The 25,538-nt window shown below is 43.5% G+C and overlaps 1 protein-coding gene across 1 annotated transcript in view; it reads right to left on the reverse strand.

Annotated features, from left to right (window-relative positions):
• LOC120989324 (glyoxylate reductase/hydroxypyruvate reductase-like) overlaps nt 1-25,538 on the reverse strand; it is a 79,782-nt gene that overhangs the window by 46,645 nt on the left and 7,599 nt on the right. The window contains exons 2-3 of the mRNA XM_040417357.1: nt 12,856-12,986; nt 11,201-11,273 (exon numbers count right to left, since the gene is read on the reverse strand). Of these exons, the coding sequence (XP_040273291.1) occupies nt 11,201-11,273; nt 12,856-12,986 (204 nt within the window). The remainder of the gene's footprint in view (nt 1-11,200; nt 11,274-12,855; nt 12,987-25,538) is intronic.

A 25,538-nucleotide genomic window follows, 5' to 3' on the forward strand; every position in this document is an offset into this window, starting at 1 on the left:
CAAACAAGATACCTTGCTAATATTTGCGATTATTGCTGTGTAACACAAATACTTTCTGACAGAGTGAGAGCTCCACACTGTCAATGAACAGGGGACCGTGACTATATTTTATAGTATGATAAATAACAGTATATACAGAGTCTATTTTCAACAGATTTTAGTTATTTGTGTTTTATCTGGGTTATATGTATGTTATATATTTATATGCTTGTGATTAAATGTTAGTACATTGTTGATGAAGAGCCGGCCAATTATTACATATTTTACTGAGTTAGCTAGGTGGTATAGCAGGCTGAGCTATATTCCGGTGAGCTCCCATATTTGTATTATTTTTTATCTGTTTTGATATGCTGCTTATACTGTGCAGTATTATGTATGGTCTGTTTTGTATGTTCTCCAATGAAAATAATATTAAAATAATATGACAGAAAAACCACAAACACTTATCTTGTCCTAATTCTAATAAATAATTAAACATGATCATCTCAAGATAATGCTTTCTGGTTGTTCTTCTTTATGTTCTTCTATACCAGCAAGCTGCCTAAGTGTAGACAGGTTTTGTGAATTCTATAAAAATAAAACTGCAATTCCGAATGCACATTCGACAGAACTGTACACCAATAGCGATATAACTGCAAGGCCAAAGAATGCAGGGAGACAGAGAAAGTGGCTTCCTAACATGTTGACTAAGGCCTCATTCACCCGTCCATGTCTGTGATGACATCTGTGACAAGACAGACAGTGGTTCATCTGTGAAGATGTCCGTGAAGAATACATGATTGGTTTGTGTGTCTGTTTTTTGCCCTCCGTGTATCATCCATATTCTATGGACACTGCTAGGATGAAAATTAGTTTCCAGAGAATCTCCTATCAATGGTCCATGACAACCATGGACCAAACACAGACGGCATCTGTGTTGTGTACATGGTTTTCACAGACCCATAGACTATAATGTGTGTGAGGGATCCGTAATCACAGACAAAATAGGCCATGGTGTCACCAGAGACCCACAGTCCATAGAAAATCACTGATGTGTTATACACACATTAATGTCTATGATGCACTGATGTGTGAAAGAGGACTTCTGTATCACTCATTCACATTAACCCTTTAAAAAAAAATCTAATGATTTTTTAATATGTGCTAATTAAACCTCTTTGACTTTTTTTTTAAAAACTCTTTGGTGTTTTTTTTTTTTTACCCTTGGAATGATTTAAAAAAGGGACTTTCATTTATAGCCCATCACCCTGTGTTTTTGCAGTCTTCTTTAGAACCTGAAGTGGGTCTTAAATGGAGCATTATAAAGAAAAGTTGTGTTCACTTTTTTTTGGGAACCAAACTCAAAACATGCAGTAACTGTACTAACAGTTCATCACATCCACACTGCCTTTGGGGGAATTTATCATGATGATAATATTTGAAGTCAGTTTTGTTTGAGTCTGCTTTGGTATACAATGTTGCATTTTTGTTAAATTTGGTAAATCCCCCCCACACCACTGGAGGGAGTTTGAGACTTCTAAATATGTCTCAGTGATAAATCTGGAGCGAAGCTAATTAACATAGCTAACCACACTCACTTTTCCACCTACTTTTCACAACTGGAGTGAGTGGTATAAAAATTAGCAAATTTGCAAATTAAAATTTTTTGCTTAAAGGGGTTGTCCGGGTTCAGAGCTGAACCCGGACATACCTCCATTTTCACCCCGGCAGCCCTCGTGACTTGAGCATTAGAGCAGTTTAGGCTCCGATGCTCTCCTTTGCCCTGCGCTAAATCGCGCAGGACAAAGGCATTTTTTGGAGATCCGGTGTCATACCGGGGCTCTCCATGGGGCTGCCAGGAAGCCCGGTGATGTCACCGGCACTGATGGGCGGGATTTAGCGCTAAAGCCCGCCCATCAGAGCTGGTGACGTCACCGAACACACTGCCAGGTGTGTTATTGAAAACAAAAGAGACCTTGCCATGCACGATTTAGCATGAGATGCTTCGATGCTAGCCTCAGGGGGGCTGCCTGGGTGAAAATAAGGGTATGTCTGGGTTCAGCTCTGAACCCAGATAACCCCTTTAAGTAAGCCCAAAAAGTCAGAAATCCCTTTATTGTAACTTTTCAAAGCCAGAATTCGGGAAAGCAGGACGTGATAAATTCCCACTTACAGTGTGTATTACAGATTTTGTAGACATTGTGGGGGGCATTTATCAACCCCTAATGCCACAATATTGGTGCCATCTTTCCAAAAAGTGGGCAGAACAGGCTGGGGAGTGGGTGGTACAGAACCAGGCATACCCAGCCAGGTACATTTATTATAATCAATACCAGTAAACTGGTATAGATTATACCTGAAATGTACACTAGTTCCCTTTCTGGGGTAGATTATAGTTCTGATGTACGGATCTGCACAGGGGCCATAATGTGCACAGGGGCCAAGTAACAAGCTGGTCATAACAAATGTCTCTCTGAATGCTGAAGTCAACTGCACTCAGTTTTCAACAGTATCACAACTGCTTTGTGACAGCACCCTTATACACAAATTAGAGAGTGTTCCTAATGGTCCCTTTACACGGGACGGCGATCTAGCAGATTGTCTGGAAGGAAGCGTTCCTTCCTGACAATCTTCTGATTGCTGGTGGAGGAGACCTATTCCCGGTGGTCCACAAAACCCTTCATTGCATCCTGCATGGAGCTAAGTATCACACTTAGTATCTCAATTGGTTTATCTGTTTTTGTATTGAGATCACCCCCTGATGAACCTAGAAGGTTCTAGGTGAAATACGTCGGGACTTTGTTTCTCCTTTGAGAGAGTGTCAGTGGCATCCATTCATTGGGATAACCATTGACACTCTATATGTAAATATCTTCCCCAGCCAGGGTGTATTAGGGACCGGATAGTACTAGGTTCGGGGACAGGGAACCTCCACCATCAGGGGGTTGCCCTGGGCTAAGTAGTCTATAGGGCAACTAGGGTAAGTCTGGTCTGCCCTGCCCTCTTGTTAAGACCTTGGTCCCTCCCTTTGAATCTATCCTGTCACTACGAATGTCTTCATAGGGGTTAAATCTTCCCTGTAAAGAAATTCCAGTATTTGCAGTGCACAATTTAATGGTATATATATACCTATACCCTTTCCATTATAATAAAGGTATTTTTAAAAGTCACTTTCTTTAGTTGATAAAATTCCCTTTGAAATTAATGTGACAGAGTATCTAAGTTAACCGCTTTACGTCCGCCCATAGGATATAAACGTCCTATGGGTGGACCTCTATTTCTGAAAGCACGTTTTAAAACGTCCTTTCAGAAATAGCAGCTGCACGCTAATCGTGCAGCTGCTGATCGGGTTGCCCGCTGTCAGTGACAGCAGGGCAACCCAGAGAGGAGGCAGGCACAGTGCCCAGGTGTCCCTGCCTTCAGGATCGCTGCAGACACAGCGCTCACCGAGATCTGTGTATGCAGAGAAGGAAGCCCTGCTCTGAGGCTGTACAGCGCTGGATTGCTGCTGTACAGTCTCTCTAGGGGTGTATTTGTCCTGTAACTGGGGCTACTATGTCAGCCCCAGTTACAGGAGAAATCAACTGTGAAAAAAAATAAAAAGTGAAGTAAATGTCCCCCAGAGGTCTTGTATGACCTTATGGGGGACGAAAAGTGTAAAATAAAAAAAATAAAAATAAAAGGTTGAAAATAAAAAAATAAAAAAAAGTTTCACATGTAAAAAAAAAAGTCCCCAAGTAAGGAATGAAAAAAAAATGTTAAAAATAGAAAAAATAAAATAAAATAGACATATTTGGTATTGCCGCGTCCGTAAAAACCAGCTCTATAAAAATATCACATGACCTAACCCCTCGGGTGAACACCGTAAAAAAAAAAAAAAACTGTGTCAAAACAAGCAATTTTTGTCACCTTGCATCACAAAAGGTGCAACACCAAGTGGTCAAAAACGCGTATGTCCCACAAAATGGTACCAATAAAACCGTCACCTCATCCCGCAAAAAATGAGCCCCTACATAAGAAAATCTCTCAAAAAATAAAAAAAACTATAGCTTTTAGAACATGGAGACACTAAAACATCAGTTTTTTTGTTTCAAAAATGCTATTATTGTGTTAAATTGAAACAAATAAAAAAAAGTATACATATTAGGTATTGCCGCGTCCGTAAAAACCAGCTCTATAAAAATATCACATGACCTAACCCCTCGGGTGAACACCGTAAAAAAAACAAAAAAAAAAACTGTGTCAAAACAAGCAATTTTTGTCACCTTGCATCACAAAAGGTGCAACACCAAGTGATCAAAAACGCGTATGTCCCACAAAATAGTACCAATAAAACCGTCACCTCATCCCGCAAAAAATGAACTCCTACATAAGAAAATCTCTCAAAAAATAAAAAAAACTATAGCTCTCAGAACATGGACACATTAAAACATAATTTTTTTGTTTCAAAAATGCTATTATTGTGTAAAACTTTAATAAATGAGAAAAAGTATACATATTAGGTATCGCCACGTCCGTAACAATCTGCTCTATAAAAATGTCACTTGACTGAACCCCTCAGGTGAACGCTGTAAAAATAAATAAATAGAAACTGTGCTAAAACAACCAATTTTTTGGTCACCTTGCCCCATAAAGTGTTATAATGAATGATCAAAAAATTATATGTACCCAAAAATAGTACTAATAAAACTGGCAGCTTATCCCCTAGTTTCCAAAATGGGATCACTTCTTGGGAGTTTCTACTGTAAGGGTGCATCAGGGGGCTTCAAATGGGACATGGCATCTAAAAACCATGTGGAGTTCCTTTTCTTCTGCACCCTGCCGTGTGCCCATACAGCAGTTTATGACCACATGTGGGGTGTTTCTGTAAACCGCAGAATCTGGGTAATAAATATTGAGTTTTGTTTGGCTGTTAACCATCGATGTGTTAAAGAAAAAAATTGATTAAAATGGAAAATCTGCCAAAAAAGTGAAATTTAAAAATTTGATCTCCATTTTCCTTTAATTCTTGTGGAACGCCTAAAGGGTTAACAAAGTTTGTAAAATCGGTTTTGAATACCTTGAGGGGTGTAGTTTCTACAATGGGGTCATTTATGGGGGTATCCACTATGTAGGCCCCACAAAGTGACTTCAGACCTGAACTGGTCCTTAAAAAGTGGGTTTTGGCAATTTTCTTAAAAATTTGAAGAATTGCTTCTAAACTTCTAAGCCTTCTAACGTCCTAAAAAAATAAAATGACATTTCCAAAATGATGCCAACATAAAGTAGACATATGGGGAATGTTAAGTAATAAATATTTTATGAGGTATCACTTTCTGTTTTAAAAGCAGAGAAATTGAAATTTAGAAAATTGCGAATTTTTTTAAATTTTTGGGTAAATTTGGGATTTTTTCATAAATAAAGGTGAAATATTTTGACTCAAATTTATGACTATCATGAAGTACAATGTGTCATGAGAAAACAATCTCTGAATGACTTGGATAAATAAAGGCGTTCCAAAGTTATTACCACATAAAGTGAGATATGTCAGTTTTGCAAAATTTGGCCTGGTCAGGAAGGGGGCAAATGGCCCAGATGGCAGGTGGTTAAAAAATCCTAATGTATGTGGAGACTGCTGCATTTACATGTACCAATCTCCTCCAAAGTATGGGGAGGAGCGATCACTAATGCTATTGCTCTTCCCAATACTGTCTGATTGTTTCCCAGCAGCAGATCGTGTTAAGGGTCCATTCACACGTCCACAAAATGAGTCCGCATCCGTTCCGCAATTATGCGGAACAGTTGCAGACCCATTCATTTTCAATTGAGGACAAGAAAAGGCATTTTCTATGAGAGTTCCGGCGATGTGCGGTCCGGAAAATGCGGACCGCACATTACCTGTGTCCGTGTTTTGCAGATCCGCAAAACACATACGGACGTGTGAATGGACCCTTACACAGCACGATCTCCTACTGGGAAAAGATGATCTTTTGTGCTGCACAAGAGTTACAATTACCCTATGAATGAGCGTCTTGCTCGTTCATCGGCTAATCGCCGTGCATTTACACCGCCAGATCATCGCTAACGAGCGTTACTAGTAATGCTGGTTAGCAATGATCTGTTCAGTTGTCGGCCTGTGTAAAGGGTCCTTAAGACATAACGAGGAACAGATTTTTCTATAATGCTGTGTTTTCCTGGTGTCAAGAGTATCTGTAAGAACAAAATGATTTTATTCAGTAAAAGCCATGTGCCTTCTAATATATTAAATGACTTTGATTGGGCCATAAATCAACTTAAGAGATTGTTTAGAAAAGGAAAGGGAGGGACTGGAGAAAGAGCCGTCAGACAACTGGTCTGATGGATTTTACCAGGAAAAGCATTCTGCAGCTGGCTATGTACTGTGAAACAAAGAAGCTGGAGAGGCTAAACAAAACAACATGTTTAACTCCTTCTACCTCGGGCCAGTTTTCACCCTCCTGTCCGCTGCCAGGCCATTTTTTCCAAATGTGACATGTGTCACGTAATGTGGTAATAACTTTTTCTCGTGACACATTGTACTTCATGACAGTCATAAATTTGAGTCAATATACAGTACAGACCAAAAGTTTGGACACACCTTCTCATTCAAAGAGTTTTCTTTATTTTCATGACTATGAAGGCATCAAAACTATGAATTAACACGTGGAATTATATACATAACAAACAAGTGTGAAACAACTGAAAATATGTAATATTCTAGGTTCTTCAAAGTAGCCACCTTTTGCTTTGATTACTGCTTTGTACACTCTTGGCATTCTCTTGATGAGCTTCAAGAGGTAGTCCCCTGAAATGGTCTTCCAACAGTCTTGAAGGAGTTCCCAGAGATGCTTAGCACTTGTTGGCCCTTTTGCCTTCACTCTGCGGTCCAGCTCACCCCAAACCATCTCGATTGGGTTCAGGTCCGGTGACTGTGGAGGCCAGGTCATCTGGCGCAGCATCCCATCACTCTCCTTCATGGTCAAATAGCCCTTACTTTCAAAGTTTTCCCAATTTTTCGGCTGACTGACTGACCTTCATTTCTTAAAGTAATGATGGCCACTCGTTTTTCTTTACTTAGCTGCTTTTTTCTTGCCATAATACAAATTCTAACAGTCTATTCAGTAGGACTATCAGCTGTGTATCCACCTGACTTCTCCTCAACGCAACTGATGGTCCCAACCCCATTTATAAGGCAAGAAATCCCACTTATTAAACCTGACAGGGCACACCTGTGAAGTGAAAACCATTTCAGGGGACTACCTCTTGAAGCTCATCAAGAGAATGCCAAGAGTGTGCAAAGCAGTAATCAAAGAAAAAGGTGGCTACTTTGAAGAACCTAGAATATGACATATTTTCAGTTGATTCACACTTGTTTGTTATGTATATAATTCCACATGTTCGTAGTTTTGATGCCTTCAGTGTGAATCTACAATTTTCATAGTCATGAAAATAAAGAAAACTCTTTGAATGAGAAGGTGTGTCCAAACTTTTGGTCTGTACTGTATTTCACCTTTATTTATGAAAAAATCCCAAATTTAACAAAAATTTTGAAAAATTAGCAATTTTCTAAATTTTTATTTCTCTGCTTTTAAAACATAAAGTGATACCTCATAAAATATTTATTACTTAAAATTCCCCATATGTCTACTTTATGTTGGCATCATTTTGTAAATGTCATTTTATTTTTAAGAAAATTTCCAAAACCCATTTTTTAAGGACCAGTTCAGGTCTGAAGTTACTTTGTGGGACTTACATAGTAGAAACCCCCCATAAATGACCCCATTGTAGAAACTACACCCCTCAAGTTACTCAAAACTGATTTTACAAACATTGTTAACCCTTTAGGTGTTCCACAAGAATTAAAGGAAAATGGAGATTACATTTCTAAATTTCACTTTTTTGGCCGATTTTCCATTTTAATCCATTTTTTTCTTTAACACATCAAGGGTTAACAGCCAAACAAAACTCAATATTCATTACCCTGATTCTGCGGTTTACAGAAACACCCCACATGTGCTCATAAACTGATTTAAGGGCACACAGCAGGGCGCAGAAGAAAAGGAGCGCTGTATGGTTTTTTGAAGGCAGATTTTGCTGGACTGGTTTTTAGATGTCATGTCCCATTTGAAGCTCCGCTGATGCACCCTTACAGTAGAAACTCCCAAAAAGTGACCCCATTTTGGAAACTAGAGGATAAGGTGCCAGTTTTATTGGTACTATTTTGGAGTACATATGATTTTTAATTGCTCTATATTACGTTTTTTGTGAGGCAAGGTAACAAAAAAATGGCGCCGATTTTATTTTTTATAACATTAATCTGACAGGGTAGATCATGTGCTATTTTTATAAAGCAGGCTGTTACGGACACAATGATATCAAATATGTCTACTTTCTTTGTTTGTTTGTTTCAGTTTTACATAATAAAGCATTTTCAGGCCTTGAAAAGGCCTACCTGAGAAGAGTCATGGTTATTCCTAATCTCCTACTCTCCCCTCCCCCCTGCTGATGATTGGCAGTTGTCTCCTAGAGAGAAAGAGAAAACTAGGTTTAAGACTGTCAGTCATCAGCAGGTGGGCAGGGAGAGCAGGACTTCATGAGTAACCATGACTCTTCTCAGGTGGCCTTGACTCTTTTCCAGGCCCAGTCTGCAATGATTGTGATGTTGGTTATCAGCAACCACTTACTTATAACTTATAAATGACAGACCGATGAAATCAACTCGCCTGTCTCTACTTTATGCTTCCATTAGTATGTGCAGCATAAAGTTGATGACAGGTTCCCTTTAATTACTGCAGCATGGAACACGTTTAGCCTAATGTATCAAAACCGTCTAAGGCCTCATGCACACGACCGTATTTTTTTGCGGTCCGCAAAACGGGGTTCCGTTTTCCCGTGATCCGTGACCGCTTTTTCGTCCGTGGGTCTTCCTTGATTTTTGGAGGATCCACGGACATGAAAAAAAAAGTCGTTTTGGTGTCCGCCTGGCCGTGCGGAGCCAAACGGATCCGTCCTGAATTACAATGCAAGTCAATGGGGACGGATCCGTTTGACGTTGACACAATATGGTGCCATTTCAAACGGATCCGTCCCTATTGGCTTTCAATGTAAAGTCTGGAGTCCCTTTTATACCATCGGATCGGAGTTTTCTCCAATCCGATGGTATATTATAACTTGAAGCGTCCCCATCACCATGGGAACGCCTCTATGTTAGAATATACTGTCGGATATGAGTTAGATCGTGAAACCTCATTTCCGACAGTATATTCTAACACAGAGGCATTCCCATGGTGATGGGGACGCTTCTAGTTAGAATATACTACAAACTGTGTACATGACTGCCCCCTGCTGCCTAGCAGCATCCGATCTCTTACAGGGGGCCGTGATCAGCACAATTAACCCCTCAGGTGCCGCACCTGAAGGGGTTAATTGTACTATCATATCCCCCTGTAAGAGATCAGGGCTGCCAGGCAGCAGGGGGCAGACCCCCCCCCTCCCCAGTTTGAATATCATTGGTGGCCAGTGCGGCCCCCCCCCCTTCCTCCCTCTATTGTATAATTCGTTGGTGGCACAGTGTGCGCCCCCCCCCTTCCTCCCTCTATTGTAATAAATCGTTGGTGGCACAGTGTGCGCCCCCCCCCCCTTCCTCCCTCTATTGTAATAAATCGTTGGTGGCACAGTGTGCGCCCCCCCCCTTCCTCCCTCTATTGTAATAAATCATTGGTGGCACAGTGTGCGCCCCCCATCGGCCCCCCCTCCCTCTATAGCATTAACAACATTGGTGGCCAGTGTGCGGCCTCCCATCTCCCCCCCCCCCGATCATTGGTGGCAGCGGGTTACTAGCAATAGTACAATAGTAAAAGATTCATACTTACCTGGGAGCTGCGATGTCTGTGTCCGGCCGGGAGCTCCTCCTACTGGTAAGTGACAGTTCATTTAGCAATGCGCCGCACAGACCTGTCACTTACCAGTAGGTGGAGCTCCCGGCCGGACACGAACATCGCAGCAGCCAGCAGCAGGTAAGTATGAATCTTCTACTATTGTACTATTGCTAAGTAACCATGGCAACCAGGACTGTAGTAGCGTCCTGGTTGCCATGGTTACCGATCGGAGTCCCAGCGATTAAACTGGGACTCCGATCGGAACTCCGCTGCCACCAATGATGGGGGGGGGATGGGAGGCCGCACACTGGCCACCAGTGTTGTTAATGCTATAGAGGGAGGGGGGGGCCGATGCGGGGCGCACACTGTGCCACCAACGAATTATTACAATAGAGGGAGGGGGGGGCCGCACTGGCCACCAACCTATTATTACAATAGAGGGGGGGGGCCGCACTGGCCACCAATGATATTCAAACTGGGGAGGGGGGGGTCTGCCCCCTGCTGCCTGGCAGCCCTGATCTCTTACAGGGGGATATGATAGTACAATTAACCCCTTCAGGTGCCGCACCTGAAGGGGTTAATTGTGCTGATCACAGCCCCCTGTAAGAGATCGGGTGCTGCCAGGCAGCAGGGGGCAGTCTTGTACACAGTTTGTAGTGTATTCTAACTAGAAGCGTCCCCATCACCATGGGAACGCTTCTGTGTTAGAATATACTGTCGGATCTGAGTTTTCACGAAGTGAAAACTTAGATCTGAAAAAGCTTTTATGCAGACGGATCTTTGGATCCGTCTGTATGAAAGTAACCTACGGCCACGGATCACGGACACGGATGCCAATCTTGTGTGCATCCGTGTTCTTTCACGGACCCATTGACTTGAATGGGTCCGTGAACCGTTGTCCGTCAAAAAAATAGGACAGGTCATATTTTTTTGACGGACAGGATACACGGATCACGGTCTCGGCTGCAAAACGGTGCATTTTCCGATTTTTCCACGGACCCATTGAAAGTCAATGATCCGCGAAAAAAAACGGAAAACGGCACAACGGCCACGGATGCACACAACGGTCGTGTGCATGAGGCCTAAGGCTGCTTTCCCACAGTCAGTGTTTGATCAGTGATTTTTATCAGTGATTCTGAGCCAAAACCAGGTGTGGGTAAAAAACACAGAACAGGTGCAGATCTTTCCCTTATGTCTGTGTAGGCTCTGCTTCTGGTTTTAGCTCACAATCACTGATCGAACATTGACCGAATACTGTTTGAAAGCAGCCTAAATTCAAAAATGTTCATCTTGATTATTGCATCCACACAATAATTTCAAATATTTCCATATATTGAAAATCTTACCTTTTTTTAATTTCATCCAATGACAAATGGTCATATCCCACAGACATGGTGCTGATAACTTTTAAGTTTGGACCTGTTGAAGTAAAGCACTGACTTAAGTTTAAAGGAGTTGTGCCAAGTTTTTTAAGTTATCCCCTTAGGGATGATAGGGGATAACGAAATAATCAGTTGGGATCCAACTGGTGGGCCCCCCACCGATCCTGAGAATCGGTGTCCCATTCCCCTCTTCTAATGGATTGGCAGATCGAGCATGCCCCTGCCACTCTATTCATTCTCTATGGGACTAGCTGGAGATAGCCAAGTCCTGATACCTTAACTTTAACCATTTGACTGCCCTAAACCACCATTAACCCTTTAATTGCCCCAGACCATCAGGTATACTGACAGTAATCCTGTTTGCAGAGTCACTCTGCAATACATTGCTAACTCTAGTCAAGGACGTTGCCCCATCTTCTTGGGAGACAGTGAGTTACACTGTGTAGTATACTCAGAGGCTGATTTGCAACGTACTCCATCAGGAAAATTCCCTGCTACTGTATGAAAATGAATTTAGGCAGCCACTATTTACATGTCCTCATTGCAGATTGTAACCTCGCACAGAAGCCATGTCTGTTGTGCAAAAAAATAGAACAGGCTCACGCACACGAAAGTATTTTTCTTCCGTTCCATTTTTTTACAGGTCCATATACGGAGCCATTCATTTAAAAAACGGAAATGACTTAGTGTGCATTTGATGTCCATATGTCCGCATGTCCGTTCCGCAAAAAATAGAACATGTCCTATTTTTGTCCATTTTGCGGACAAGGACAGGCATTGGTACAATGGATCCGCAAAAAAAAAAGATGCAACACGGACATCACATGGATGTCATCAGTTTTTTTGCTGATCCGTGGTGTTTTGCGGACAGCAAAATACATATGGCCATGTGCATGAGCCCTTTGTCATCAGTATTTTCAGATTTAAGTAGTGAATTAACCCCTTAAGAACCGGGCCTATTTTCGTTTTTGCATTTTTGATTTCTCCTCCCCACATTCCAATAACCATAACTTTTTAAAATTTCGGTCATCATAGGGTCTCAATACAGGGAAAAAAAAGCTTCAGTTTTATCCACATTTATTGTCAATAGGGACAAAACGTAACAGAACAGAATGGAATGCTCCAAAATGCAATCCGTTCTATTTGGTTGTGTTCCCATACCGGAGAGCAAACCGCAGCATGCTGCGGTTTGCTTTCCGTTCTGGGATGCGGAGCAAGGCGGATCCATCATGACCCACAATGCAAGTCAATGGGGACGGATCCGTTTTCTCTGCCACAATAGAAAACGGATCCATCCTCCATTGACTTTTAATGGAGTTCAGATGGATCAGTCTTGGCAATGTTACAGATAATACAAGAGGAACATATGCAAACTGTTGTAATTCCTACACCGTTTACCTGATTTGGATATAAAGACCCTCAAATTAAAGCTGGCAGTCTGCAGGTAAAGCACATCTTGTTTGTTTCATTTAAAATCCATTGTGGTGGGGTATAGAGCCAAAAATGTTACAATTGTGTCTATGTCCCAATATTTATGGACCTGACTGTAGATGTCATAACATGTTGTTAGGCTTTAATCCCACCATCTTCCAAGGAAAGGGCATTAACAAAAATCCTACCTGCAGCATCTAGTAACTCCTTGTCAATCTTCTCGGTCAAGAGACAGTACAATCCCTGAATTCCAACAACCTTCTTGAGAAGTTCAGAGCGTGGTACAGGATCATCAGAGTCCCATTGCTCAATATCGCAGCTGGCAGTAAAAATAACATATAAGTCAAAATAAATTCTACAAAGTGTATGTCAAATATGGGGAAAACCAAACAAGTTCTGCTTAGGCTAGGTTCACATCCGTGGTGGAGTTTCCAATGGGGGCTACTGTTGCAGATTCTGGCTAAAATGCAGGACAAAATAGAGCAGCATGAAGGACCAACACCACTACAGAAACCTGACTGACATCAATATGGTCAGTGGGATACATTGGGAGCCATTGCTGGCTGTCATACTTTCTTTTTCTTTTACTTTTTTGCTTTTAGGCCAGAACAGAAATTTTTTAAATATGCTGGAGATGTGAACCTTTGCCTGCAGTAGTCACATCTAAAATGAAATAAAAAAATAATCAAATCAATAGTTAATGGCCCTCGTGTATGAATATAAGTGCAGACCTAAATTGGACCAGTTGCTTATAGCAACCAATCAGATCTCTTCTTGCACCTACCAGTACAAAACCTAGGACCCCTGTGGTTCTTTTCAACAAACATATCTCTGTACAAAACACCATGGTGATTTAAAGGATAACTGTAATTTTTTTTAATTTTATTTGCTAGTTTATTAGAGCTAGGCATGTATACCTGAGTTATCCAAATAGTGAGAGAGAATTAAGGCGGCACTCACCCGACTTGGTATAAAATAAGTCTTCTTTATTGCTTCAATAACTCACCCATCCAGATAATCCATGTGCAACTTAAAGATCTTCTCCAGAAACATATAGGAGGTGGAGTACTCCCCCAAAAAATGATGGATAAGTTATACCCATTGTTCCCATCAAAACCTTCATGGTATTTTTTACCTAAAGTACATAAGTCACTGGACCAACCTCCAGGCCGCCCGATTGTGGCAGGGATTGGTTCTGTGACAGAGCCCCTGTCTAAATACATAGATTGGTTACTGAGACGATCGTTGAGTAGTATACCCTCATATCTACAGGACACCAATGATTTCCTCCTGGCGCTGAAAGATTTTCAGTGGCAGGAGGGTTTTATTTTGGTGTCATTAGACGTAGAAAGCTTATACACCCGCATACCGCAGACTAGGGGGGTGAGGACAGTGATGGAAGTACTCAAGGGTACGGATAAGAGTAGCCAGTATTGTGAATTCATTAAAGAGGGACTGGATTTTATTTTACCTAACAATGTATTTAGGTTTGGGAACCAATGGTACTGATAAAAGGAAGGTATGGCAATGGGGACCCCGGTCTCTTGGACATTAGAAAACATCTATCTAGCGAGGTTAGAAGATAGGTTTGTATTCTCGATTAACAACCCATTTTTATGTCATATAAAATTGTTTTTGAGCTACATCGACGATATATTTATGGTATGGTCAGGAACAGAGTCACAATGCAAAGAATTTGTCTCCTATTTAAATACCATAAATTATATTAATATGAGATTCACAAGTGTTTTCGGGGGGAACACCCTAGAGTTTTTGGATGTGTCTGTCAGGGTGACAGGCCACAGGTTGGTAACAAGGGGCTATCGTAAGCCCACCGCGACCAACTCCTTGCTGCACTACGACAGCTTGCATCCTATGAGTGTTAAAAAATCAGTCCCTTATGGTCAATTTATAAGATTAAGGAGGATTAATAACACAGATGAATATTTTATGCTGCAAGGGAAAGATCTTAACCCCTTTGGGACACAGCCTTATTTCACCTTAAGGACCAGGCCATTTTTTGCAAATCTGACCAGTGTCACTTTAAGTGGTGATAACTTTAAAACTCTTTGACTTATCCTAGCCATTCTGAGATTGTTTTTTCGTCACATATTGTACTTCATGACACTGGTAAAATGAAGTCAAAAATATTAATTTTTATTTATAAAAAAAAAAAAAAAATGTAGTAAAAATTTGTAAAAAATTGCAAATGTTCAAGTTTCCATTTCTCTACTTCTATAATACATAGTAATACCTCCAAAAATAGTTATTACTTTACATTCCCCATATGTCTACTTCATGTTTGGATCATTTTGGGAATGCCATTTTATTTTTTGGGGATGTTACAAGGCTTAGAAGTTTAGAAGCAAATCTTGAAATTTTTCTGAAATTTTCAAAAACCCAATTTTTAGGGACTAGTTCAGGTCTGAAGTCACTTTGCGAGGCTTACATAATAGAAATCACCCAAAAATGACCCCATTCTAGAAACTACACCCCTCAAGGTATTCAAAACTGATTTTACAAACTTTGTTAACCCTTTAGGTGTTGCACCTCATATGTGGTCGTAGACTACTGTACGGCCACACAGTAGGGCGTAGAGGGAAAGGTGCGCCATATGGTTTTTGGAAGGCAGATTTTGCTGGACTGGATTATTTACACCATGTCCCATTTGAAGCCCCCCTGATGCACCCCTAGAGTAGAAACTCCCTAAAAGTGACCCCATCTAAGAAACTACACCCCTCAAGGTATTCAAAACAGATTTTACAAACATTGTTAACTCTGTAGGTGTTGCACAAGAGTTATTGGCAAATGGGGATGAAATTTGAGAATTCAATTTTTTTGCCAAATTTTCCATTTTAACCCATTTTTTCCACTAACAAAGCAAGGGTTAACAGCCAAACAAGACTGTATCTTTATTGCCCTGACTCTGCCGTTTACAGAAACACCTCATATGTGGTCGTACACTACTGTACGGCCACATGGCGGGGCGTAGTGGGAAAGGAGCGCCGTGTGGTTTTTGGAGGGCTGATTTTTATGGACCGGTTTATTTACACCGTGTCCTGTTTCAACCCCCCTGATGCACCCCTGGAGTAGAAACTCCCTAAAAGTGACCCCATTTTGGAAACTACGGGATAAGGTGGCGGTTTTGTTGGGACTATTTTTAGGTTACATATGATTTTTGGTTGCTCTATATTACATTTTTGTGAGGCAAGGTTACCAAAAATTTTAATTCTGAAATTTCATCTCCATTTGCCATTAACTGTTGAGGAACACCTAAAGGGTTAATAAAGTTAGTAAAATTAGTTTTGAATACCTTGAGGGGTGTAGTTTCTTAGATGGGGTCACTTTTAGGGAGTTTTTACTCTAGGGGGCATCAGGGAGGCTTCAAAAGGGACATGGTGTCAATAAAAAAGGCCATCAAAATCGGCCTTCCAGAAACCATGTCGGTCCTTTCCTTTTGCGCCCTGCCTTTTACTGATACAGCAGTTTACGATCACAAATGTGGCGTTTCTGTAAACTGCAGTATCAGGGTAATAAATATTACGTTTTGTTTGGTTGTTAACCCTTGCTTTGTTACCGGAAAAAACGGATTGAAATGGAAAAGTGCCAAAAATAGCTGTTTTGGCACCGTTTTTTTTTTTGGACCGTGTTAATCTGGGGGGTTGGGTCATGGGGTATTTTTATAGAGGAGATTCTTACGGACGCGGCGATACCTAATAAGTCTACTTTTTTTACAATTATTTAGGTTTTAGACTATATTATCCGTTTTGATACCAAAAAAATCTTTTTGTATCTCTAAAGTCTAAGAGTCTTTTTTTTTTTTTTTTTTTTTTTTTTAGCCGATTATTTTATGTGGGGGCTCATTTTTTGCGGGATGAGAGGACGGTTTTATAGGCACTATAAAAAAAATTGTCCTTATATCTTACCAGCAACAGGTTTCCAGTGGTAAGGGCACGGGTCTCACCCCTGGGGATAGGTACCTAGAGGGGGTGGGCAGGGAGGCCGCATTGATTTTTCCGCATGGTCCCACAAGCGGACGTGAATCTGGCGGCGAGGGACTGGAACAAGGGGATACTAGTATAAAAGTTATCCACGTAAAGATGGTAACCCTTATCTAGCAGTGGGTGCAAAAGGTCCCACACAAGTTTCCCGCTAACACCCAGAGTGGGGGGACATTCTGGGGTTTGAATACGGGAATCTCGCCCCTCGTACACACAAAACTTGTAAGTATACCCTGAGGTACTCTCACAAAGTTTGTACAGCTTCACGCCATACCTCACCCGCTTTGAGGGAACATACTGGCGGAAAATGAGTCTCCCCTTGAAAGCAATGAGAGACTCATCAACCGCGACCTCCCTTCCAGGTACATAGGCCTGTACAAATTTGGCCCCAAAGTGATCGATGACCGGCCGTATCTTAAACAGACGGTCATAGGCAGGATCACCTCTGGGGGGGGGGGGACATGCTGCATTATCTGAATAATGCAGGCATTTCCGGATGGCCTCAAACCGGGAGCGTGTCATGGCCGTACTGTAAAGTGGGGTCTGGTAGAGGACGTCCCCACTCCAGTAATGCCTGACACTAGGTTTCTTGACTAGGCCCATATGCAGCACGAGGCCCCAAAATGTCCTCATCTCAGCTGCACTGACCGGCGTCCAGCCACCAAGCCTAGCCAAAAAGGAGCCCGGGTGTTGAGCAACGAACTGTTGGTCATTGTCACAGCCAGACAGTTGAGAAGCTCTGACAGGAGCCTTTCAGATCCTCCTCCTTGAATTTCTTTGTTTTGGTTTAGTTTCTCATCTCGTTAGTCTATCTCAGCTGTCATGCTGTTGGACTGATTGCTGCCCTTTAAGTTCCTCCCCAGAATGCAGTAGTGTGCGGCTTATACAACTTCCTGGAGTGTGTGTGCATGCTGTTCCTTGTTCCCAGTCCACAGTCCCCAGTCGTCTGCAAGATAAGTTCTGTTTATGTATTTATGATTTTCTGTTTTCTGGATCCAGGTGACCCTGACTCCCTCCGTGTCTGTGTAGGGAGCCGGTGGTCGTGTCCCCTCACTATTGTAGGGTCTTCAGGTGTAAGATAGTCGAGGTACGTGGATATGCGCCCATCCACCTTTGGGGTGGTCGCATAGGCTGAGCAATAAGGGAGAGCGGCAGGTCTCTTGCAGGGGTCTCCCCTTTTGTTCCTTAGTTGTGGATCCAGTGAGTCATTGTTTATATTATTGTCTTGTTTCCTGTACACCATCCGTGACATTATAAGCCGCCAAAACCGTCTCAAGCATGGATCCGGTTTCACTTTTGGCTGAGCGCTTCCAGGGTCTTTCATTGGAGGTAGCTGATCTCCGTAAGACTTTTTCTCAGTTTCAAGTGACCGGTTCAGCTTGCGTTCATGGAGTTTGTTCTGAGCCTAAGATCTCGCTCCCGGATGCGTTCTCCGGGGGTAGTGAGTATTTTGTGCGTTTTAGAGAGGCTTGCAAACTCCATTTTCGCCTTCTTCCCCATTCCTCTGGTGATGAAAAACGGAGGGTGGGGATCATTATATCGCTGCTCAGGGGTAACGCTCAATCCTGGGCCTTTTCGCTGCCGGAGGGGGCACGGCCCCTCCGTTCAGTGGATGAATTCTTTTTAGCCCTGGGTCAGATATATGATGATCCGGATCGTATTGCTCTGGCTGAGTCTAGACTACGTCTGTTATGCCAGGGTAAACAATCCGCAGAGATATACTGCTCAGAATTTCGGAGATGGGCAGCTGATACTGGTTGGAATGATGCTGCACTCCGAAGTCAATTTTGCCATGGTCTTTCAGAGAGATTGAAAGATGCATTTGCCTTTCATGAGAGATCTACCTCCTTGGATTCTGCTATGTCTCAGGCCGTTCGTATTGACAGGCGTCTTAGAGAGAGAGGAGAGATCTCTCCTTCCTGTCATACTCAGTCCCGGGACAGTGCAGCGGTCTTTTTCTGTGCGCAGGGGTCTCAGTCGCTGTCAGCCCTTTCTGAGCAGGAGCCCATGCAGCTGGGGTTGATTGCCTCTGACGATAGAAGATTCAGCCCGCATGGGAGGGTTTGTTTTTGTTGTGGAGGTATAAATCATTTGGCAAATGTTTGGCCCTCTAGGAGATTCAGGCAGTTTTCTGGGAGTAATAAAGAAACTAAAAGGAAAAAATCTTTTAAAAATGTTCCGTCTGTTACTATTGGCAGGGTTGAGGCGGAAATTGAAGGTTTTCCGTTTGCTTGTAGTTCCCGTTTTGTCCTGCCTGCTAGGGTGGCGCTAGAGAGCAAAAGCATTTTTTGTGAGATTTTTGTGGATAGTGGAGCAGCTGTCAATCTCATTGATAATCAATTTGCAATAACTCATGGTTTCCCGGTATGCACTTTGGGAAAGGATATTCCTGTTTTTGCTATTGATTCCGCTCCACTTTCTCAGAAATCATTAAAGGGCATAGTTCACAATATCCGTTTAATTGTCAGTGATGCTCATGTTGAGGATGTGTCATGTTTCGTCCTTAGCGGTTTGCCAACTCCTCTAGTGTTGGGGCTACCCTGGCTCACTAAACATAACCCCACCATTAATTGGCAAGCGAGGCAAATAAATGGTTGGAGTGACTTTTGCAGAGAGAATTGCCTCATGACATCTGTTTCTGAGGTTTCTACTAAGACTGTACCACCTTTCCTCTCTGAATTTTCGGATGTCTTCTCTGAGAGTGGAGTTCAGGATTTGCCCCCGCACAGGGAGTACGATTGCCCAATTAATCTCATCCCAGGCGCCAAGCTGCCTAAATCTCGTTTATACAATCTTTCCCAACCTGAGAGGGTCGCTATGCGTGCTTATATCTCTGAGAGTCTGAGAAAAGGACACATACGACCCTCAAAGTCACCTGTTGCCGCTGGTTTTTTCTTTGTTAAGAAAAAAGATGGTTCTTTAAGACCTTGTCCGGATTTCAGGGAGCTGAACAGTATCACTATTCGTGACCCTTATCCGCTTCCTCTGATCCCGGACCTGTTTAACCAGGTTGTTGGGGCTAAAGTCTTTTCCAAATTAGACCTAAGAGGGGCATACAACCTGGTCAGGGTCAGAGAAGGAGACGAATGGAAGACGGCTTTCAATACCCCTGAGGGCCATTTTGAGAATTTGGTTATGCCTTTTGGTTTGATGAATGCCCCAGCCGTTTTTCAGCATTTCGTGAACAGCATTTTTTATCATTTAATAAGAAAATTTGTATTAGTGTATTTGGATGACATTTTGATTTTTTCTCCTGATTTCAAGACTCATAAGGAACATTTACGTCAGGTCTTGCTCATCCTGCGGGAGAATAAATTATACGCAAAACTGGAAAAATGTGTGTTTGCGGTTCCAGAAATTCAATTTCTGGGGTTTCTTCTCTCCGCTTCTGGTTTTCGCATGGACCCCGAGAAGGTCCGCGCTGTGCTTGAGTGGGAGCTTCCTGAGAATCAGAAGGCGCTGATGCGTTTTCTGGGCTTTGCCAATTATTACAGGAAATTTATTTTGAATTATTCCTCTGTTGTTAAACCACTCACTGATATGACCAGAAAGGGGGTAGATTTTTCTTCCTGGTCGGTAGAGGCGCGTAAGGCCTTTTCTAATATCAAGGAGAGTTTTGCTTCCGCTCCCATCCTGGTACAACCTGATATTTCGTTACCCTTCATAGTTGAGGTTGATGCTTCTGAGGTAGGGGTGGGTGCGGTCTTGTCTCAGGGTTCCTCTCCTGCCAAATGGCAACCGTGTGCCTTTTTCTCAAAGAAACTCTCCTCCGCAGAGAGAAATTATGATGTGGGAGATAGGGAATTGTTGGCCATCAAGTTGGCTTTTGAAGAATGGCGCCATTGGCTAGAGGGAGCCAGACACCCTATTACTGTGTTTACTGACCATAAAAATCTGGCCTACTTGGAGTCAGCCAAGCGTCTGAACCCGAGACAGGCCAGATGGTCTTTGTTTTTTTCAAGGTTTAATTTTGTTGTCACGTTCTGCCCTGGGGTTAAGAATGTGAAGGCAGATGCCCTGTCACGTTGTTTTCCGGGAGGTGGGAATTTTGAAGACCCGGGTCCCATTTTGGCTGAAGGTGTGGTGGTCTCTGCTCTTTTTCCTGAATTGGAGGCAGAGGTGCAGGCAGCCCAGTCAGAGGCTCCTGATCTTTGTCCTCCTGGGAGGTTGTTTGTGCCTCTCGCTTTGAGACACAAGATTTTTAAGGAACACCACGATACGGTCCTTGCTGGGCACCCGGGGGCAAGAGCCACACTGGATCTCATCGCTCTGAGATTCTGGTGGCCTGCGCTTCGTAAGTCGGTTGAGGGTTTTGTGGCAGCTTGCGAGACTTGCGCTCGTGCCAAAGTCCCTCATTCACGGCCATCAGGTCCTCTCCTTCCCTTACCCATTCCTTCCCGTCCTTGGACACATCTGTCCATGAACTTCATAACGGACTTGCCTCGTTCCTCGGGGAAGACTGTGATTCTGGTGGTGGTGGACCGTTTTAGCAAAATGGTGCATTTCATCCCTTTTCCTGGTTTGCCCAATGCTAAGACGCTGGCGCAGGCATTTATTGACCACATTGTCAAATTGCATGGTATTCCTTCAGACATAGTCTCTGATAGGGGCACGCAGTTTGTTTCCAGATTCTGGAAGGCTTTCTGTTCTCGCTTGGGGGTTCGGTTGTCATTCTCTTCTGCTTTCCACCCGCAGTCGAATGGCCAGACAGAGCGCGTCAATCAGAATCTGGAGACATATCTGCGCTGTTTTGTGGCGGAGAATCAGGAGGATTGGTGTTCTTTTTTGTCCCTTGCTGAGTTTGCTTTAAATAACCGTCGTCAGGAGTCCTCTGATAAGTCACCATTTTTTGGTGCATATGGGTTTCATCCGCAGTTTGGGACTTTCTCGGGAGAGGGGTCTTCTGGTTTACCTGATGAGGACAGATTCTCCTCGTCTTTGTCATCTATTTGGCAAAAGATTCAGGATAATCTAAAGAGCATGAGTGAGAGATATAAGCGTGTGGCAGATAAGAGACGTGTGCCTGGTCCGGACCTGAATGTTGGTGATCTGGTGTGGTTGTCTACCAAGAATATCAGATTGAAGGTTCCCTCCTGGAAGTTGGGTCCTAGGTTTATTGGGCCTTACAAGATCCTGTCTGTCATCATTCCTGTTGCCTACCGTCTTGATCTTCCTCAGACTTGGAAGATCCATAATGTTTTTCATAAGTCCTTATTGAAACCTTATGTTCAACCTATTGTGCCCTCGCCTTTGCCTCCTCCTCCGATTGTGGTTGATGGAAATCTTGAATTTCAGGTCTCTAGGATTGTGGATTCTCGTCTTGTCCGCGGTTCCCTCCAGTACCTCGTTCATTGGGAGGGTTATGGTCCTGAGGAGAGGATGTGGGTCCCAGTGACGGACATTAAGGCCTCTCGTCTCATCAGGGCTTTCCATAGGTCCCATCCTGAGAAGGTGGGCTCTGAGTGTCCGGAGTCCACTCGTAGAGGGAGGGGTACTGTCACAGCCAGACAGTTGAGAAGCTCTGACAGGAGCCTTTCAGATCCTCCTCCTTGAATTTCTTTGTTTTGGTTTAGTTTCTCATCTCGTTAGTCTATCTCAGCTGTCATGCTGTTGGACTGATTGCTGCCCTTTAAGTTCCTCCCCAGAATGCAGTAGTGTGCGGCTTATACAACTTCCTGGAGTGTGTGTGCATGCTGTTCCTTGTTCCCAGTCCACAGTCCCCAGTCGTCTGCAAGATAAGTTCTGTTTATGTATTTATGATTTTCTGTTTTCTGGATCCAGGTGACCCTGACTCCCTCCGTGTCTGTGTAGGGAGCCGGTGGTCGTGTCCCCTCACTATTGTAGGGTCTTCAGGTGTAAGATAGTCGAGGTACGTGGATATGCGCCCATCCACCTTTGGGGTGGTCGCATAGGCTGAGCAATAAGGGAGAGCGGCAGGTCTCTTGCAGGGGTCTCCCCTTTTGTTCCTTAGTTGTGGATCCAGTGAGTCATTGTTTATATTATTGTCTTGTTTCCTGTACACCATCCGTGACAGTCATACAGGTTCATCTGCTCCACCATTAGATTTACCAGTTGGTCACTGAAAAAATGACTAAAAAAGTCATATTCAGTGAAGCCCACTGTGGAAATCTGGATTCCTGGTTGGCCTAAAAAATCAGGAATCACAGGCTCAAATCGCTCTGGGGTACACCAGACAAGTTCACCGGCAGGGGGCTCCGGTGGATTTAACTGGTGGGCTGGAAAACTAGTACGAGCCCCAGAGCTGCTCGTACTAGGATGGGCCACAGGGTCCCTAACATGGCAGTCCCCTTGCTCCGCCTGACGGTGTCTCCGCCGCCTTGGGGGCTCATCATCATCGCTAGATGATGAGGAGGACGCGGATGACAACAGGAAAGTGGGGTCATCCTCGTCCTCACTGGGACTCTCGGAGTCGGAGGCAAGCTGGGCATATGCCTCCTCGGCCGAGAACGTCCGGCGGGCCATAGGGGAGTGTGTGTCTGCGTGTGTATGTGCGTGCGTGTAAATCATTATTTGGTGTGCGTGTGTGTGGGGCACGTGTGTTCACATACTCACCCTAAGCCTAACGGACAAAAAAAAAAAAAGACTAACTACAAAAATGTGAAAAAAATGTGAAAAAAATGTAAAAATAAATTCAAAACAGCTGATCAACCGTCCGAAGTTGATCAGCGGTGGGGTGTGCGATGCGCTAACAGTGGCCGGAGGTTAAGAGTGCCGACCACAGTCAGCGTACGCACAAAAACAAAAAACAAAAACAAAACCGCCTGCGCCCCCCCAAAAATGGGGGGGGGGCAGGGGGGCAAGCAGCAGCACCCCTGGGGGGTCTAGCGTCACACAGCTGTGCTGTGGACCCCAGACACCCTACTTAGGGTGATGCAAGAAAACTTTTTTTTTACCACTAACTTTCCCTTTATTTTCCCTGCCTAACCCAACCTTTACCTATACTTTCCCTAATTACCTGCTGATAAAGATGGGGGGTGCTGGGGCACAGATCGGGTCCTGGGGGCAAGGATGGGTGCTGGGGCACAGATGGGGTGATGCTCCACACGTGCAGGCAGCGCTCCTCTCTCCTCGGGCTCCGGACACAAAAGGAGGAGGAGAGGAGCGCTGCTATCATTTGAATCTCCCGCCGGCCCGCCCTGCTACCAATCAGAGGCGATCCTGAGAGGTGATGTCACCATCACCACTCAGGATCGCAGGATGGTGATTGGTGGGGTAAAATCACACCACCGATCACCATCCTCTTCCGGGTTATCGGGTCCTCAGAGACCCGAATAACCCGGAAACGCAGAAAAACGCAGGTCTGAATTGACCTGCGGTTTTCTGCGATCGCCGACATGGGGGGGGGGGGAAATCTAGCCAAGGTGCCTGCTCAATGATTTGAGCAGGCACCGGGGGGGGGGGCAAATCTAGCCAAGGTGCCTGCTCAATGATTTGAGCAGGCACCGGGTTCCGATCACCGCCCGCCGGGCAGTGGTGATCGAAACTATACATGACGTACCTGGTATGTCATGTGTCCTTAAGTACCAGGACAACATGCCGTACCGGTACGTCATGTGTCCTTAAGAGGTTAAAGAATGTCTTAAAAAAAGGGGTTACCCCACAAAGATACTAGATGAAAAAGTCACTTACCTTTACCCAAGGAGATCTCCTGAAAAGGAGGAATAAAAATGTAAATGGAAAAGGAAGAGGGGAAAAAGAAAAAGAAAAACGATTTACCTTCTCATTTAGGTATAGTCCGATGGTTGACATCAGTCGGAAGACAATATTTAAAAACTGGGACATCTTCAAAAAAGATACTACCGTAGTCTTCAAGAATTCACTTCTGCTAAACCCATTATTACATTCAGAAGAAGTCACACACTAAGAGATCGTCTAGTAAGGAGAAGGATTGTTGAGGATAGACCCGTCACTTGGTTAAAAGATACACGACCAGTAGGTAATTACAAATGTGGCAAGTCTGTCTTCTGTAGCTCTTACCTCCAGGGAAAGGCATTGAAGTTTGGAGGATTAAATCACAAAGTAACGAGTTTGATTACATGTAGAAGCACCTATATGGTATATTTAGTGTTATGTCAGTGTGGCCGTTTCTATATAGGTAAGACTATCAGAACTTTATACGAGAGGTTCAGAGAACACATAACTTCCATTAATACAGGCAAGGGATGCCCCCGTTTGATAAAACATGTTAATGAAGCACATGGGGGAAATCCGAGAAACCTTAGATTTGCAGGGATAGAGACAGTTCCCCACCTCCCTCAGGGAGGAGATAGACATCGGGCATTATTAAGACAAGAAGCTAGGTGGATTATACGGTCAGGAGCAATGGGCCAGTTAGGACTTAATGATAAAAACGACATGAGTGTATTTTTATGAGTTATATGTAATGTTCTTGCTGATTTTATGACATAGCGTTACTATCAAGGGTTAACACCACGGAGATGGGGAGACGCAGTCTAGCGTCGTGAGGTCAGTGGCCAAGAAGAAGCGTGGATAGCGTGAAACGGCCGTCGCCGCAGTGTTACTGTGTGAAATGCATGTCCGCCCCTTACCTTCTGCTTTTATGTGAGTTTTTGAAGCAATAAAGAAGACGTATTTCATACCAAGTCGGGTGAGTGCCGCCTTAATTCTCTCTCACTATTTGGATGTTTAAAAGAGTATTGTGGGAAGAGCACCGCCTGCTGGATATACACCTGAAAACGGAGATTGCTGTACCTGGTAATTGTTATCAGGAACTAGAGTAGTGCCATCCTGCTGTTGACTTCTCATAATTTGCATGTATACCTGAGGTAGTCTGTCAATGATTGTCAAAAGATCTGTAATTACCTTATAATAACAGATTTCATTAATGT

Source organism: Bufo bufo, chromosome 2 (genome assembly GCF_905171765.1).
Source record: "Bufo bufo chromosome 2, aBufBuf1.1, whole genome shotgun sequence".
NCBI classification, from domain to species: Eukaryota; Metazoa; Chordata; class Amphibia; order Anura; family Bufonidae; genus Bufo; species Bufo bufo.